General features: G+C 42.6%; 2 protein-coding genes across 4 annotated transcripts; one reads left to right on the forward strand and one right to left on the reverse strand.

Moving 5' to 3' along the window:
* Nucleotides 1-197: 197 nt before the first annotated feature.
* Nucleotides 198-5,110, reverse strand: wee2 (WEE2 oocyte meiosis inhibiting kinase). 3 transcript variants are annotated; one of them, XM_067589107.1, is made up of 12 exons: nucleotides 5,006-5,110; nucleotides 4,253-4,516; nucleotides 3,934-4,127; nucleotides 3,560-3,617; nucleotides 3,020-3,189; nucleotides 2,762-2,883; nucleotides 2,522-2,668; nucleotides 2,319-2,423; nucleotides 2,156-2,241; nucleotides 1,872-2,042; nucleotides 1,602-1,750; nucleotides 198-653 (listed from the first exon to the last, which is right to left on the reverse strand). In XM_067589107.1, the coding sequence occupies exons 2-12, from the start codon at nucleotides 4,505-4,507 to the stop codon at nucleotides 488-490; spliced, it is 1,623 nt and encodes a 540-aa protein (XP_067445208.1). In that variant the 5' UTR covers nucleotides 4,508-4,516; nucleotides 5,006-5,110; the 3' UTR covers nucleotides 198-487. The 3 variants fall into 3 exon arrangements, with proteins under 3 accessions (XP_067445208.1, XP_067445209.1, XP_067445210.1); XM_067589108.1 differs by having other exon boundaries at nucleotides 4,253-4,587; nucleotides 5,006-5,081; XM_067589109.1 differs by having other exon boundaries at nucleotides 4,253-4,568; nucleotides 5,006-5,068.
* Nucleotides 5,111-5,188: 78 nt separating this feature from the next.
* On the forward strand, nucleotides 5,189-12,818 carry dennd11 (DENN domain containing 11). Its single transcript, XM_067589111.1, has 9 exons — nucleotides 5,189-6,073; nucleotides 6,803-6,902; nucleotides 7,035-7,193; nucleotides 8,431-8,584; nucleotides 8,684-8,822; nucleotides 9,058-9,189; nucleotides 9,285-9,435; nucleotides 9,815-9,883; nucleotides 9,988-12,818. Exons 1-9 carry the CDS (start codon nucleotides 5,641-5,643, stop codon nucleotides 10,181-10,183), a joined length of 1,533 nt encoding a protein of 510 aa, XP_067445212.1. The 5' UTR covers nucleotides 5,189-5,640; the 3' UTR covers nucleotides 10,184-12,818.
* The last annotated feature ends 612 nt before the right edge of the window (nucleotides 12,819-13,430 follow it).

The raw sequence follows: 13,430 nt of genomic DNA on the forward strand, positions 1-13,430 counted from the left end.
GCTTCCTAAATTTCTAAACTTTCACATGCACACAGTCAGCCATACAGTTGAAGTGCAGTTATAGATAACATGAACAACAATCTACTGGAAAGTCCCTGCTTTGTCTGAATGTGCTTTTTTGGATTATATTTTATACTGTTGAGAAAAACCGATGAGTGGCAGAGAAAAATCAGGTTATGAAGAGGAAACCAATCTGATAAAATGTTTAAAATGTTTATTTACAGAAAAAAATAAAATAAAACAACTGGTCAAATACCAATTGGTCTGCAGTAGTTACATGATGTTGAAATTATCACTGAAGAAAAGTGAGTCAAATCCGTCCTTTAAGACCAGTGCTGTCCAATATCATCAGTCATTTCTAGAACAACAAACCTTGTGTGGTAAACGGAAAGTTCAAGATTTGTACAATTTTACCACGTCCTGGTTGCAGAAGGAGTTACATTACATCAAAACAAAAGGACAGGCACATGGTCCTCACACTGCCCCATCAGACTCCATATCCAGGGCATCCGAAGCTCCTGGATCGTGCCGTCTTTCTACCGACAAGCCTCCTCCCTGCTCTGGGTAGAGACCCAATCTTAGCAGGGGGTTTCACCCCAGGAGGGAGGCTCTGCTTGGGTGACAGAGCTGCCTGACGAGCCTCCTGGAGCTCTCTGTGGAGATGGGAGAAGAAACGAGTGAATGATTTTAACTGGCATCAGCATTAAGATTCCAGGAGCAATTCATAAAATTCACAGGACAAAGTTAAATTAGAGAGTGAGTAGGTTGTTTTCTGTGAAACATGAAACTGCAACGCCTGTTGGTCATGTTTATATAATTCAGTCTAAAAACAACCACAAAAATAGGAAGTTCCCCTCACATTTTCCCTTTTAAATAAAGCTTTTGTTTCCATAGTTCACTAGCCATGCATTAGAGATTTTTCAGTACTTTTAGGTATTTCATATGTACTGCAACACTCCATGTGAGAGTAGGGTCTCTATTTTTTGGTAGATATCACTTAAAAGCTGTCTCTGGGGGTCGAGTCCTAATCCTGAACACATATACAGCTCCTGATGCCAAAGAACATTAAAGTCCCCCTCCACTCAAAAATGTGTTTTGCTTATTGTTCCTTTATTTGGAAATTTGATCGTCAATGTGCAGAGTTTGACACTAGGAGGCTGTTTTCACATTCACATGCTGAAGGGAGAAAGTTTCTCTGTGCTTATCTTAAATCTGAGTTTAAGATGCCTACCAACAAGCACAATTTGTGACATCACAACTAGTTTGGAGCCAATCATGGTCCAGTGTGCAACTGTGCACATTCACAGAGAATGGATTTTCAGTGAAGTAGGAGACATCTAGTGTCCATCAGTTAAAACTTCTGAAATTAACAATATTTAAATATTTATAGATTCTGATTTTTTCCAGTGAGTGAGAGGGAGTAGATGTCATTTTAAGAATTTCTAATTAAACTAGTTATTTTTTGTGGAAAAGCCATATTGGACATAAATTATTATTCAAAGCAGAGTATTTTTATGTCTGGAGGGGATATTTAAATTCAAGTTGCCCGAAACCCAGAAATCAGGATAGAGCTTCAATTATCCTTCATTATCCCTTCTTACTTTTCGAGCATGGCTGTCCTGAACTTCTCTACATTGAGCTCTCTGCGTAGCTGAGCAGCCAGCCTCCCAGTCCTCCCCTCCCTTAAGACCGTGTGCTTGCAAAGCTCCCTGGCAGACGGCCGCTTCGTCGGGTCTGGATCTAGCAACAACTGACACAAAGAAAAAGGAATTTTCAACAAGCTATGCGGGTGACAAGAGTGAATTCAAGTGCTGTTCTTGCTACAGGTGGCAGCTTTAAATCAAATCTCTTTTTGTTAGAAATCGGGTTACTTGTAGCAAGCCTCTGAAGGGAGGCGAGAGCTCCTGTGGCAGCTTGGGGAGCTGCCCCTCTCTAAGGCTGTGCCACTCATCTCCATTTTGAGGCAGAGGAGGAGCTCCAGCTGCCAGCAGCACTGTGAGACCCAGAGCGAAGAGATCTGCCTTGGGGAGGTGGCTGTAATCCTGGGGAGCAGAGAGACATTTTTTTCCTTTTTCCCCCCATAAGCCTACAGTGAGGTGCAACCAATTCAGACCCCAAGATGACTTTTCCTTTTACCGCTATACAACATTTTTACCTCATGCAGAACCTCACTGGCCAGAAAGCGGCTGTCCCCTTCCTCAACTTGAGGACTGTTGATTGATGTCACATGGCCCAGATCCCCTGCAGAAATGCAACAAGAATGAGAATTGACAGCAAACAAACATTTAGTGCAGTAATTCATCAAATATCACCAATACCAATTTTGTATACGACTCCTGCTGAAATGCTTCTGTCATCATCCTCCTCGCTTTCCCCCTCACCCGCTGCACTTGTGCTGGAACGCTGGCAAATGAATATATTACCTATAGACAGATGAAGCAACGCACATTTTAGGCACAAGGGACTTCTTCAGATTCAGTATGGACAGTATGAGAAACATAAACTGCTCAATGAGACATACTTGGTTTGATGTCCAGGTGTACGAGGCCTAAGCTGTGGATGTATTTTAGACCCATAGACACTTGCAATAGCAGATCTTTCAACTCGGCCTCTGAAAACAGCTCACCTTGCACCTCCTTCTTCATGATGGCATCGTTGACACTTCCACCTGACACACACACACACAATGACAGTATCAAAACCACATCATTTAATCTCTCACCTAATGTGCTGTGCTTTTCACGCTAATGAGAAAACGTACCATCACAGTATTCATTCTGAATAATCATGTGATTGTCTTCTGCCCACGCCGAATAATAGCGAACGACATGTGGATGGTGCCCAAGAACAGCATGCGCATACACCTCCTTTAGAGCCAGCTGCCTGTGAGGACATGAAGTATTGTTAGTGATAAATCTGATTCACTTCAGCAGCTAAATCAAAAGGAGTGGACTGATCTGTTTAAGTTAAAAAGGCGGCTGCCTATGACTTGGCAGACAGCGCCATGCTGCTGACTCACTCGTTGGCAGAGCCCGCGAGGGGTCGGCGAGAGCGCTTTATGGCATACAAGCAACCGTCGAGCCTCTTCACACACTTGTAAACTGCCCCAAACTCGCCCACGCCAACGCACTCCAGCTCCAGGAACTCGCTCTCATACCGTGACAGCATGAAGGCTTGGACAGCTCGCCTCTGCCAGATAAACAGACGGAGGGCCTTGTGGTGAAACCAAAGAATTTCTAAAGAAGGAACACACGTCAGAGATGGAGCTTTGTTTACAGCCAGGAGAAACATTTTTTGTCTTTCACCAAATATGGTAGTACTTCCACGAGGAAAGTGTTATGTTATGAAGATTCTGACAGCTCTTCTTTTGTTGCCGGAGATTCCATTGCGAAATCCCGGATGTAGGACTGGCAGGGTGTAATTTTGGACAAAAAAATAAATAAATAAAAAAGGAGCTGAGGAGGCAGCTAGAGATGACAAAGCCTCATGATGAAATCATATCAAACGCATCTGAGAGGGAGGATTATTCACTACAAAGCACTGATAAAAATAGTTGTACCTTTGGTGGGAGAAAGGCTTCATCATCCTCCTCTGATGACGTTAAACTGTGTTTCAACCTGAAAGATGAAAAGGGCCTTCAGACCTTTCTATTTTGTGAACAGAACTGCATTAGTAAGGGATAAAGCAGTCAGGCCTCTGTGTAGGAGCAGTAAAAACAGAAAGATGGAGCATTTGAAATATTTCAATGTCCCACCACATGTCATAAAGGCAATTTCAGCCTCAGTGCAGTGTGTGGGGAAAATGTTTATCGTTTAAAAAAAAATAGCTCGAATTCGGTATAAACCATCATAATACAGGTAAGTTAAGATGCTTAGGAATCACAGGTGTTTCTGCAGTACAGGTCTACAATACCACATCAAAGCAGTAGCTTACCTGCGCTGATAATCATCATCTTCATCACTCCTGAGCTGCTCACTGTTCCTGCGCACCGTGTCAGGGGTGAAAGGATTTACGTTGACCGAGGGTGCATGGATGAGGTTTGCAGCAGCTGAGGCGAAACGAAGGGTCCTCTGATGCCGACTTATCTTAGTGCTGGAGGAAGGCTGGGATGCCTTAGATAGCAGACTCTAGAGGGGGGGAGGAAGAGAAATTAAATTCATTCCTCTGAAGTTAAACTAGTTTGACAATTGAGGCTCACTTTAAGAAATCTCCCAAGACCACAGGGGGCATACCAGTCTGAATTATTCCCCACCTTGGGCGTGCTGGGAGAGTCGCAGAGCCTCAGTTTACTCCAGGAAGCATAAGGTATGGGGCTGGTGCACTGTAAAGGGTAAGACAAGGTATTGCTTCTGCTGCGGTGGCGTTGCACCCTGGGCGTCCTGCACGCTGAGCTGGGACTGCGGATCCTGGAGGCGTAGTCATCGGAGCTGTTGTCACTGCTGCTTCCTTCATCTCCGCAGCTAGAAAAGTCCAGCTGCTGGTTGATCTCGTCAAACAACATCGCCATGCTTGGGGCCTGAGTTTTGACAAAGGTTTCCTTTAAGATGCTTATTCGTGGATTTGACGGCCTTAGGAGACAAGAAAAAACTGACAGAATGACAGATTTAAAAATTGGAATGACACTAGAGTTGATTTTTAGGTCTGGGAAGATTATGGGGCTAACAGGAAATAAAATTGTTATTGAGATAAGATATGCTCTCTCTCAATCTCTATACAAGTACGTCTAAATAGAGTATGACCAGTATGATACAAGGTCACTCTAAACTCACTATTGGCTCAAGTATTATAAATATATTGTTAATAAGTAAATATTACTGACTGACTTATTTGTTAATTTATCTTTTAGGGACATTTTACCAATCAAGAGCACTTGAAAAGCAGCACTCCAGTCAAGCTTCAGACTTATTTGCAAGCTCAAAAGATGCCTCATATAGTGGTCATAAATGTATACATCGGTGTGTGAATTAACCCTGAGTAATAATGTATGTTTATCATATATACTCACGAGCAAGTCGCCTTCCCTACAACCACCACCACGTTTGAATTTCGCGCAACATATGTAAATGACTTCCTGTTGAAATATATGATGCTACCGGGTTAACACATCTAGCTCTGTGATTGGCTGAGTCGTTCATAAACCACACACCTGACTTTAAAGTGGTTGTTAATTGTGTGAACAACAGTTTGACAGTTTGACAGTTTATTTATGCAGTGTGTATGGATGTTATGGGATTATCACAAAAACTTCAAAATCACATTTAAATAAAAAATGAAATAAAGCACCATAAAGGATCATGTACGAGACTGAACAGTCACTGTAGCCGAACCTCTGTATGAATGTTATAAGAATATCTACTATTATGGGCAAACTAAATAGTCCATAACAAAAATTAGGTCATTGCATGAAATAGTAATGTAGACACGTGGGCGGAAGTCAGCGACGTCATCAAAACAGTGAGGCAGGAGAGAAGCAGTCCGTCAGTGGATGTGACACGCTTACAAATAGATAGAAAACAACCCAGCGAGCGGCAGGAAATCATGATCCGAACACAGGAGCGTGTTTAGCCTGCTCGATTCATCTGGACATCCGACTGTTGTGTTATTTTTCTCCCTTCCTGAGTCCTCGGAGACAGCAGCACCATGGTGAAAAAGTCGGACCGAGCCCCGCTGCTGGACTGGGAGGAGATCCCACCGCCCGATCCGAGCCAGGCGCCGCCGCCGCCGCCGCGGGAGGAGGTCGCACCGGCGGAGAAAAGTTCGCAACCAGTCGGGCGGACACCGACAGGCACTGCGGCTGGTACTGGGTGGAGCAGCAGCAGCTGCAGCAGCAACAACGGCAACACCGCCGCCACCATCACCTGCAGTCCTACTGGGAGCCTAACAGCTGTTGTTGCCAGCGGGGACGGATACCCGGGCCGCCCGCGAACAGAGCACTGTGGGCACGGGTGGCATCGCCCGGATCCTCTCGGTACAGATCGGAATGTGCTCTTCCCCGGCCTCTCGTTGAGAGATCAATGGGAGGAAAAAGACCAGATCGTCGCTGTGTTTGTGGTTACCTTTGATACAAGATCAGGTAAGCAAGCTGCACATAGCAAGAGCTTCTGATCATTTATCTTTCATGTTGAAAATTGTGGATTGACTGGATAACTATAATTCCTGAAATTATTAGTGATATCTATTTATCTTGTCTGTGTACCTGCTATAGTACACACCAACTGAGTCATAATGCTGGAGGATGGTGCTGTCAGCTCAGTCAAACACTTCAAATGTTGAGACAATACTAAGATAGGAATAAAAGGATCATTTTGTTGGGAGGATCCCTCCAGATCCATTGAAATAAACTGTCTGGCCTGGCTTTCCAGTTCTTGCAAGCCACCCATAAATCTATCAAATGTCAAACATATTGTAGGCTTGAAGCCCAAGCTGCTGTAACGGGGAACATGTTGTAGAAATGCATCGTTGGCATCACTGTTGTTAAAAACAGACAATATCTACAATTAATAGTCCATAAACACAAAAGAACTTTATATGTGGAGTATGCCAGTTTCAGTAAGTTACAGTAGCTGAGTCAGTGCTTTCCCACTGTCCCTGACCTCTTGCTATTTGAGGACTGACATACAGAATTAGAGGAAGTGGCCAGGATGAAAGTGATGACAGTGACAGTAGGCACAACAATACGGGAAGAAGGTTCATGGTTTACTTTGTGTTTTTGTGTGTGTGTGTGTGTGTGTGTGTGTGTGTGTGTGTGCGTGTGTGTGTGTGTGTGTGTGTGTTTGTGTGATTTTGTGCATGTGAACGGCAGGGAACATGGTAGAGTGGTGCTTGCCTCATGACATCAATCTCGATGGAGTTGAATTCAAGTCAATGGCCAGCGGCTCCCATCGGATCACTAACGACTTCATGTATGTACCTCACTCACTCGCCCCCACCCTTCACAAAATCAATTCTTTAGAGGAGTACAGATCTGTTCAAAGCCCCGTTAGAAATCTGTCACTCTGTGTTTACTCCTGTTCTTTGTTTTGGCCTCTGGGTAGATATTTTCGTAAAGGCTGTTACTTTGGGCTGGCCTGTTTCGCTAACATGCCTGTGGAGAGTGAGCTGGAGCGAGGAGCAAGGATGAAGTCTGTAGGAATTCTGTCTCCCTCCTACACTCTGCTTTACCGCTACATGCACTTCCTGGAGAACCAAGTCAGGTAAGGCATGCTGTGTGTTAGGGCTGGCTGATATGGACAAAATCAAATATTGAGATATTATTGTAGGGATGACTGTTGGGTAAGGTAAATAAAAGAACAGCTAGAACAGTCTGGTAAGTTCAGCAAATTGCATCATTTGACTGTAATGCAGCCTTTAAAACCAGGAAAAGACAACATTTATGCCATATGACAATATTATGATATCCAAAATCTAAGACGATATCTAGCCATATATCACGATATCGATATAATATTGACATATTGCCCAGCCCTACTGTGTGTTGTGCATTAAATACCAGTATGTGTATGTGTGAGTCTTTTGTTTATTCTCAGTTTGTCACCTTGGCGCCACCCTATTTGTAGTCTGTTTACCTTATTTACTTCTCACCCAACCGCGTTCACAGGTTGTTGTTTTTTTTCTGCCTCTCTCCTATCCTCGCGTCTTGAAAATGTTCTCATCTATTAAACATGAACCCAGAGTCCCAGTCACAGCTACAGTCACAGGAGCCCATTTACATGCAGTTTTTGTATGATGTCAAGGCTCGGATGTGGAGGCGACCTTGACAGCCTTCTCTTCTCATCTGCTCTTCTGCTTCAGTCCTCTCACGAAAGCTTATCTCCTCATTGACTATGTATAAATATATTACACAGCCACTGTTGCAGGTTATAAATACAGGCGGCTCAGGTTTACTGACGAATACAAGTAGATCTGCATTCATCTGAAAGGAGTGCGGTACTCTAGATGTTTCTGTGTGGTTGCTGTGGCTTTACAGTCACTCTGCAGTAGCAAGCAGATGTGTCAAACTGTAATTTTTGAAGAATGAGTAGTATGATTGAAATTAAGTGATGTGGTTAAACAAGCAGTGGTTACTAACCAAACATACTGACATCATGCAATATGGAGGATCTAAATAGTGTCTATTGTTTTGGGGTTTTTTTTTTTAATTTACACAGATTTCCCTATACAGTGTGTAAGAAATAGTGAAAGTGTGAGTAATTTGTGTATCCACGCTACATCGATTGTCTTTAAAACTCTCGGAGAATGCAGTGCTTTCATGGTAGCACAGTACTGACAGACCATGAATGTACATAAAGCTCAAAAGTGAATAAAAAAATGTGATTTGTTCAAATACACTTAAGAAAGCTCCATCTGCTTAATTATAGAAATCTGCAAAGACTTGGATTACTCACACTAGATAAAAATTTCTCTCATTTTCTTCCTGTCATTGCTTTATAGACACCAGTTGCAGTGCCCAGGCCAGTATTCTCCACTGGAGGCCTTCTATGAAGATAAGAAGGCAGTCCTTCCCCCTACAGGAAACGGCCTGGTCACCGCTTGCCCAACGTGGAGTGTTACCACAATCAACCGCTGTATGCACCCAGAAATGAAGGTCTGAAAGCAGCAAAGCACACTTATATTTTTGGTGATGGCAGGTTTTCTCACAAGGTTTCTTGTGCCATAAAAAATAAACATTATTCCCTCCCTGCAGATCACCCACCCAGCCGGCTGCATGTCCCAGTTCATCCAGTTTTTCGGGGAGCAGATAATGGTGCTGTGGAAGTTTGCGATGCTTAGGAAACGTATCCTCATCTTCTCCCCTCCGCCTGTAGGTGTGGTCTGCTACAGGGGTGAGAAATCTTAAACCTACATGCTCAAACATACTCCCAACTTCCTCATTTCCACTTCTGTAGTTAGCTAATGTATTGCATTGCACCTGTAATCTGGCGGTTGTAACACACACTCCTCATTTCTCTTTTAAATAAGGGAAATGATTTGGATGTAACAAATGTAGTAATGTTGCAACCAAAGCGTGATTTATTTTCAAGGAGGTTTTTAATTCAATATGTTCTCGCACTCCTTCAGTGTACTGCTGTTGCTGCCTGGCCAATGTCTCCTTACCTGGAATTGGAGTTACTGTGCCTGAATTACGGCCTTTCTTCTACATCAACATAGCTGACATCACAGCCCTGGAAACGGAGCTGTCATATGTGGCCTGTGAGTGCAGCTTTATCGTTAATGGTTCACCCACCACTGTTTGTTATCTGTGGAAATGATTTCTTATGTATCAACATGTTTGCATGTGTTTTAAGGCACCACGGAGAAGATTTTCGAGGAGAAGAAGGAACTGTACGACGTCTACGTTGACAACCAGAATGTGAAAACTCACAGGAGCCATTTGCAGCCACTGCTGCGACTGAATGCTGCAGATAAGGAGAAGTACAGGAAACTGAGTGAACAGAGGTATCCTGCACACTGTCATATATTGATAAAATAGCGTGTTTTTTGTAAAATAGATCAATTACAATTTGTAAATGTCATCAGATTTTCTCACTTTAGTTGTTGCATTTACTGAAAACAAAAAAAAAAAAATCAGAAATTACCACCTGTTCATGCTAGCCTGGAAGTATTATAGAACAGGATACATGTGCCAAAATCTTTTGAAAATGAATTTGTTCTTCTATTAAAGAAACTATGCTGCAAAATTAACACGGCTGATAATTACTGGCCAGTGATTTTGTTGTATTTCAAGGAAAATCATCATGTTTTGCCACCAAAATCAGAAGTCTGAGCATCCTGTTTTTGCAGATTTCATACTGATACATGATGACTTTTTTTCCAGGCAAATGTTGCTGTACTCTCAGGAGGTGGATGGAGACTGCACGTCAAACGAAGAGGATCTTTTCATTTTGTGAGTCCTCGACCAGTGTATTCATAGCCACTCATGCACTTGAGTCATAAGCCGGTGTTATTTGAATGCATATGTTGATGCAGTTGTTTTCATTCGTCTTCAAGGTTCTTCATGGAGCTGAATAACCGCATCTTCCAGACCCTGTCAGAAGTAGCAGGGAGCCAGGATCCCACCCTCACCGCTGAGCACGTGAGGGCCATGGGGCTGGATCCCCAGGGCGATCACTCCTTCCTGGTCGACCTGCTGGAGGTGTACGGTATTGACGTCACGCTGGTCATAGACAACCTCTGCTGCTCCTGAGCCCCCCTCCGCCAGGGAAAACTTGGGAATGCCACTGGATATCTGTGCCTTCGAGGCCCCCCACACACACACCAAGACACTATAGACACTGCCTTCACCCTGGGACGTCATCTATCACCCGCTGTCCCCTCCTGGGTGTCTGTTTTTCTTAAGTGTGTGTCTCATCTGACCTATAGAGACTGTTTCCAACCAGTGTGGGTGATAAGGACTGGGCCACAGTGGCTGATAAACACCTGCCTGGCAGACTGTGCCACTCGGCAGCTCCGTGCTCTTATAGCCATTCACATCTTATGTCACTCAGTGCTGTTTTTATTTGTCAGAAATATTGTTTTCTTGTGTGTGCTTGTCTCACTTTGTTTCCGGCTCAAGTGGCCAGGCTGTAAGCACTGGATGAAAATATAGAAGTCTTCATCAGGTCAAGTCTGGTTCTCCACTGCACTCATCACAATATCTGAATAATTTCATCTTATTTTGGGAAATTACTGCTGGAAATGAATTTGGGCCCTTCAAATACTTTCATAGAAAACTCTAGCCTTCATACTGTGCAGCAAATTGAGCAGACTAACCTCTGCTATGATGATACCATACTTGGATATTTCTTTTTCTGGTAAAAACCACTTTTGGAATTAGTAAAATGAAATGCTTTTTAACCACTATGTTTGTATTTCAAAAAGGAAGCAATAGGAGTCTGTGTGTTAGTTGAATTGGTCAGCCTTTTTTCATGTACTTTTGACCTCACAGTCAAATGCATTTTTTTGGGGGGGGGGTTTGGACTATTTCTTTTGCAAACTGAAAGTGAGAGGTGAGGTCAAAGTGAAACATGTTTGTTAATGAGTGCGAGAGCCTCTTTTTATAATGGGATTTGTTAATGATTGTGAAGCTGAATAAGCTGTAAATACTTTGTTCACCTTTATGCACCTTCAACACGAGGTAGAGCGCTGTTTGATAAGGTGTCTATGTATAACCACGGTCATAGTGTAAGGGATGGGGGGGATGTTCTGGAAACCTTTTGTTGTGTTATATATTTTATCTTCATTTGTCATAATTGGCGGAGAAATTGTCAATGAATGTGATTCTTTAACACTAACTTACCATGAATGCTGCACCATGTCCACCACTGGACTATTTCCTGATGCACACAGTGATCATGCTTAACTGTAATGTTTTTTTTTTTATGCTATGTTTAACTCTGAGCCAGCAGCTGATTTTGAAGCAGAGGAGCTTTATGTGTGTGTGTTGTTGTGATACTGTGGACAGGCTTTCATTGTTTTTATTGCGACTCAAACCAGAGGCTGGTTCATCAGTGGAAGCTAATATATCTCCTGTGATCCTGTTGAATGAAGAGTCCTCGATGGAGCCGTTTGTAGTTTACTTGTTGATCAGCTTCAAAGAGATACTCTCCGCTTGTCTGCGTCCATCACAAAGATCCCTTTGTGTTTTTTTTGGAGATCTGGTGATGTCACTGAGAGAGCTGAGCAGAAGCTTTAACTCCACCTTAATTGGCAGATTCGCAGAAAGGCCCCCGTCTGTTCCGGCTGAGGGTTTCTCTCAGTCCTTTTCATCACAGTCCCATTCAGTGAATCCAGCTCTAGAGATGGGCCAACTGTGTCTTTTGAATACTGCTGGCAGACGGGTTTAGTTAATCCATCACGTTGCCAATTTGAGTGATCATTTGTTCCATGTTGGAACACCTGAGACCGAGGCTTGCCTCGTATAAATTTGGAGTAGTTCTCAACCTTCTCATAACCCCCCTGGTGCGATCTTGTAATGTACAGGACAGTGAATCTAAACAACAAGTCATTTTTTTATTAAAACTTATTTAAAAGCCTATTTAATTAACTGGCCTTCAAATATTCATATTTGTCACATTCCAAAAATGATCTTTTGGGGCCTGATCTCCAGGTTGAGAACTGCTGATTTACAGCGTGGTCTTATAGCCTGTACTGTATCTTGATTTGACCCCCCCAAGATGTTTTCTGGGTGGGTTAAAAAAGAATGAAAAAAAAAACTGTATTGTATTTGAAAGAGAAGGACGGTTAAGCTTTATTGTTTAAAAGGGGCCTTAAGGAAATGTGACTTTCTCAAACTTTACTACAGCAAACTCATTTCTGTATGTATGTCAACAGTGTTTGCTGAAAGATTAAGTTCATTGTCCTTAACTTAATGACCTTAATGTCTCCAGTGAAAGCTGTTGACTCTGACTGGTCTCTTTACTTGTCAGCAAACACGTTCTCTTGCCTCTGATATTGTTTGCTTTACAGGTGTACGTTAAATGTAAAAGGGAATGTACACAACACACACACACACCACTGTATAAAATGCCTTCTTTGTGGAGTCGTTCACAGATGTGTACCAGCATTAGCTAAATGAATCATTTGTACAGCGTGTCACTCTACTGAATGTCAATGACAGCAAAAGTATTGCACACAATGCAGCATCACATCCAAGTAGTATAACTGTTTTCTTCTTGATTGTAATGTAAGTCAAAGGTATTCACACAATAACCAATAAGTCTTCACCTTTACTAATGTGAAACACTGTAAGAGATGTCAGTAACGTACACATAAACTCAATAGCATGAGCAACTGTTAATTCCACTGTACTGCCATTGTGAAACAATAAAACATTGATTCAGTTTCAGTGTTATCTACTTCTGTTTCTTACCCTGCTTAACTGTTTCTCACTATTTGCTTTATATTTGCTATTTGCTTTTATAGTCCTGCTCTACTTACACCGCTCCCTTCCCTTAAAGGATTCTGTTACCCACTTTAACAATAAGGTTGATGACTTTTTAATAGACCTCATCCTGCTACCCTCACCATGTCCTGTGTTACTCCTTCCTGCCCTGCTGACTCAGAATCACATTACCTCTCTTCTCGCCTCCTACTACTAAAGACCTGAAACTTAGACTTTGGTCTCCCTTTTTATGTCCCAACCACTGACCCATGTCTGTCTGGTTGCTCTATTTTTCAACAAACTCTCATATAATGAACTACATACTAGTATCACTACTTTCATTGCTTTCCAAGATACATCTCAAAGTAACACAAAACAACTAACCCAATAATCTGGACAAGGCAGAGCTAGTTATTCAGATGCCAGTACATCAATGTATTGGTATCAGTTGATACCAGCTTATGGCAGATATATCAGTATTGCTGTAAATGTAGGCCAACAAGAATCTGCAGTACACAAATGCCAAACTAGGTTTCAGGTAATCCAAAAACAGTGTCACGTTTACATAGTT

The sequence above is a fragment of the Thunnus thynnus genome, chromosome 5, assembly GCF_963924715.1.
Source record: "Thunnus thynnus chromosome 5, fThuThy2.1, whole genome shotgun sequence".
Classification (NCBI taxonomy): Eukaryota; Metazoa; Chordata; class Actinopteri; order Scombriformes; family Scombridae; genus Thunnus; species Thunnus thynnus.

Excerpts from the sequence above, each read along its gene's own strand:
- wee2 (XM_067589107.1), bottom strand. The coding sequence starts at position 4,507 with ATGGCGATGTTGTTTGACGAGATCAACCAGCAGCTGGACTTTTCTAGC. Across the intron at positions 2,884-3,019 it reads CTCGCGGGCTCTGCCAACGA|GCAGCTGGCTCTAAAGGAGG; the intron begins GTGAGTCAGCAG and ends ATGTCCTCACAG. Across the intron at positions 1,751-1,871 it reads CCTTCAGAGGCTTGCTACAA|TTGTTGCTAGATCCAGACCC; the intron begins GTAACCCGATTT and ends TCTTTGTGTCAG.
- dennd11 (XM_067589111.1), top strand. The coding sequence starts at position 5,641 with ATGGTGAAAAAGTCGGACCGAGCCCCGCTGCTGGACTGGGAGGAGATC. Across the intron at positions 6,903-7,034 it reads CGGATCACTAACGACTTCAT|ATATTTTCGTAAAGGCTGTT; the intron begins GTATGTACCTCA and ends GCCTCTGGGTAG. Across the intron at positions 9,436-9,814 it reads AGGAAACTGAGTGAACAGAG|GCAAATGTTGCTGTACTCTC; the intron begins GTATCCTGCACA and ends CTTTTTTTCCAG.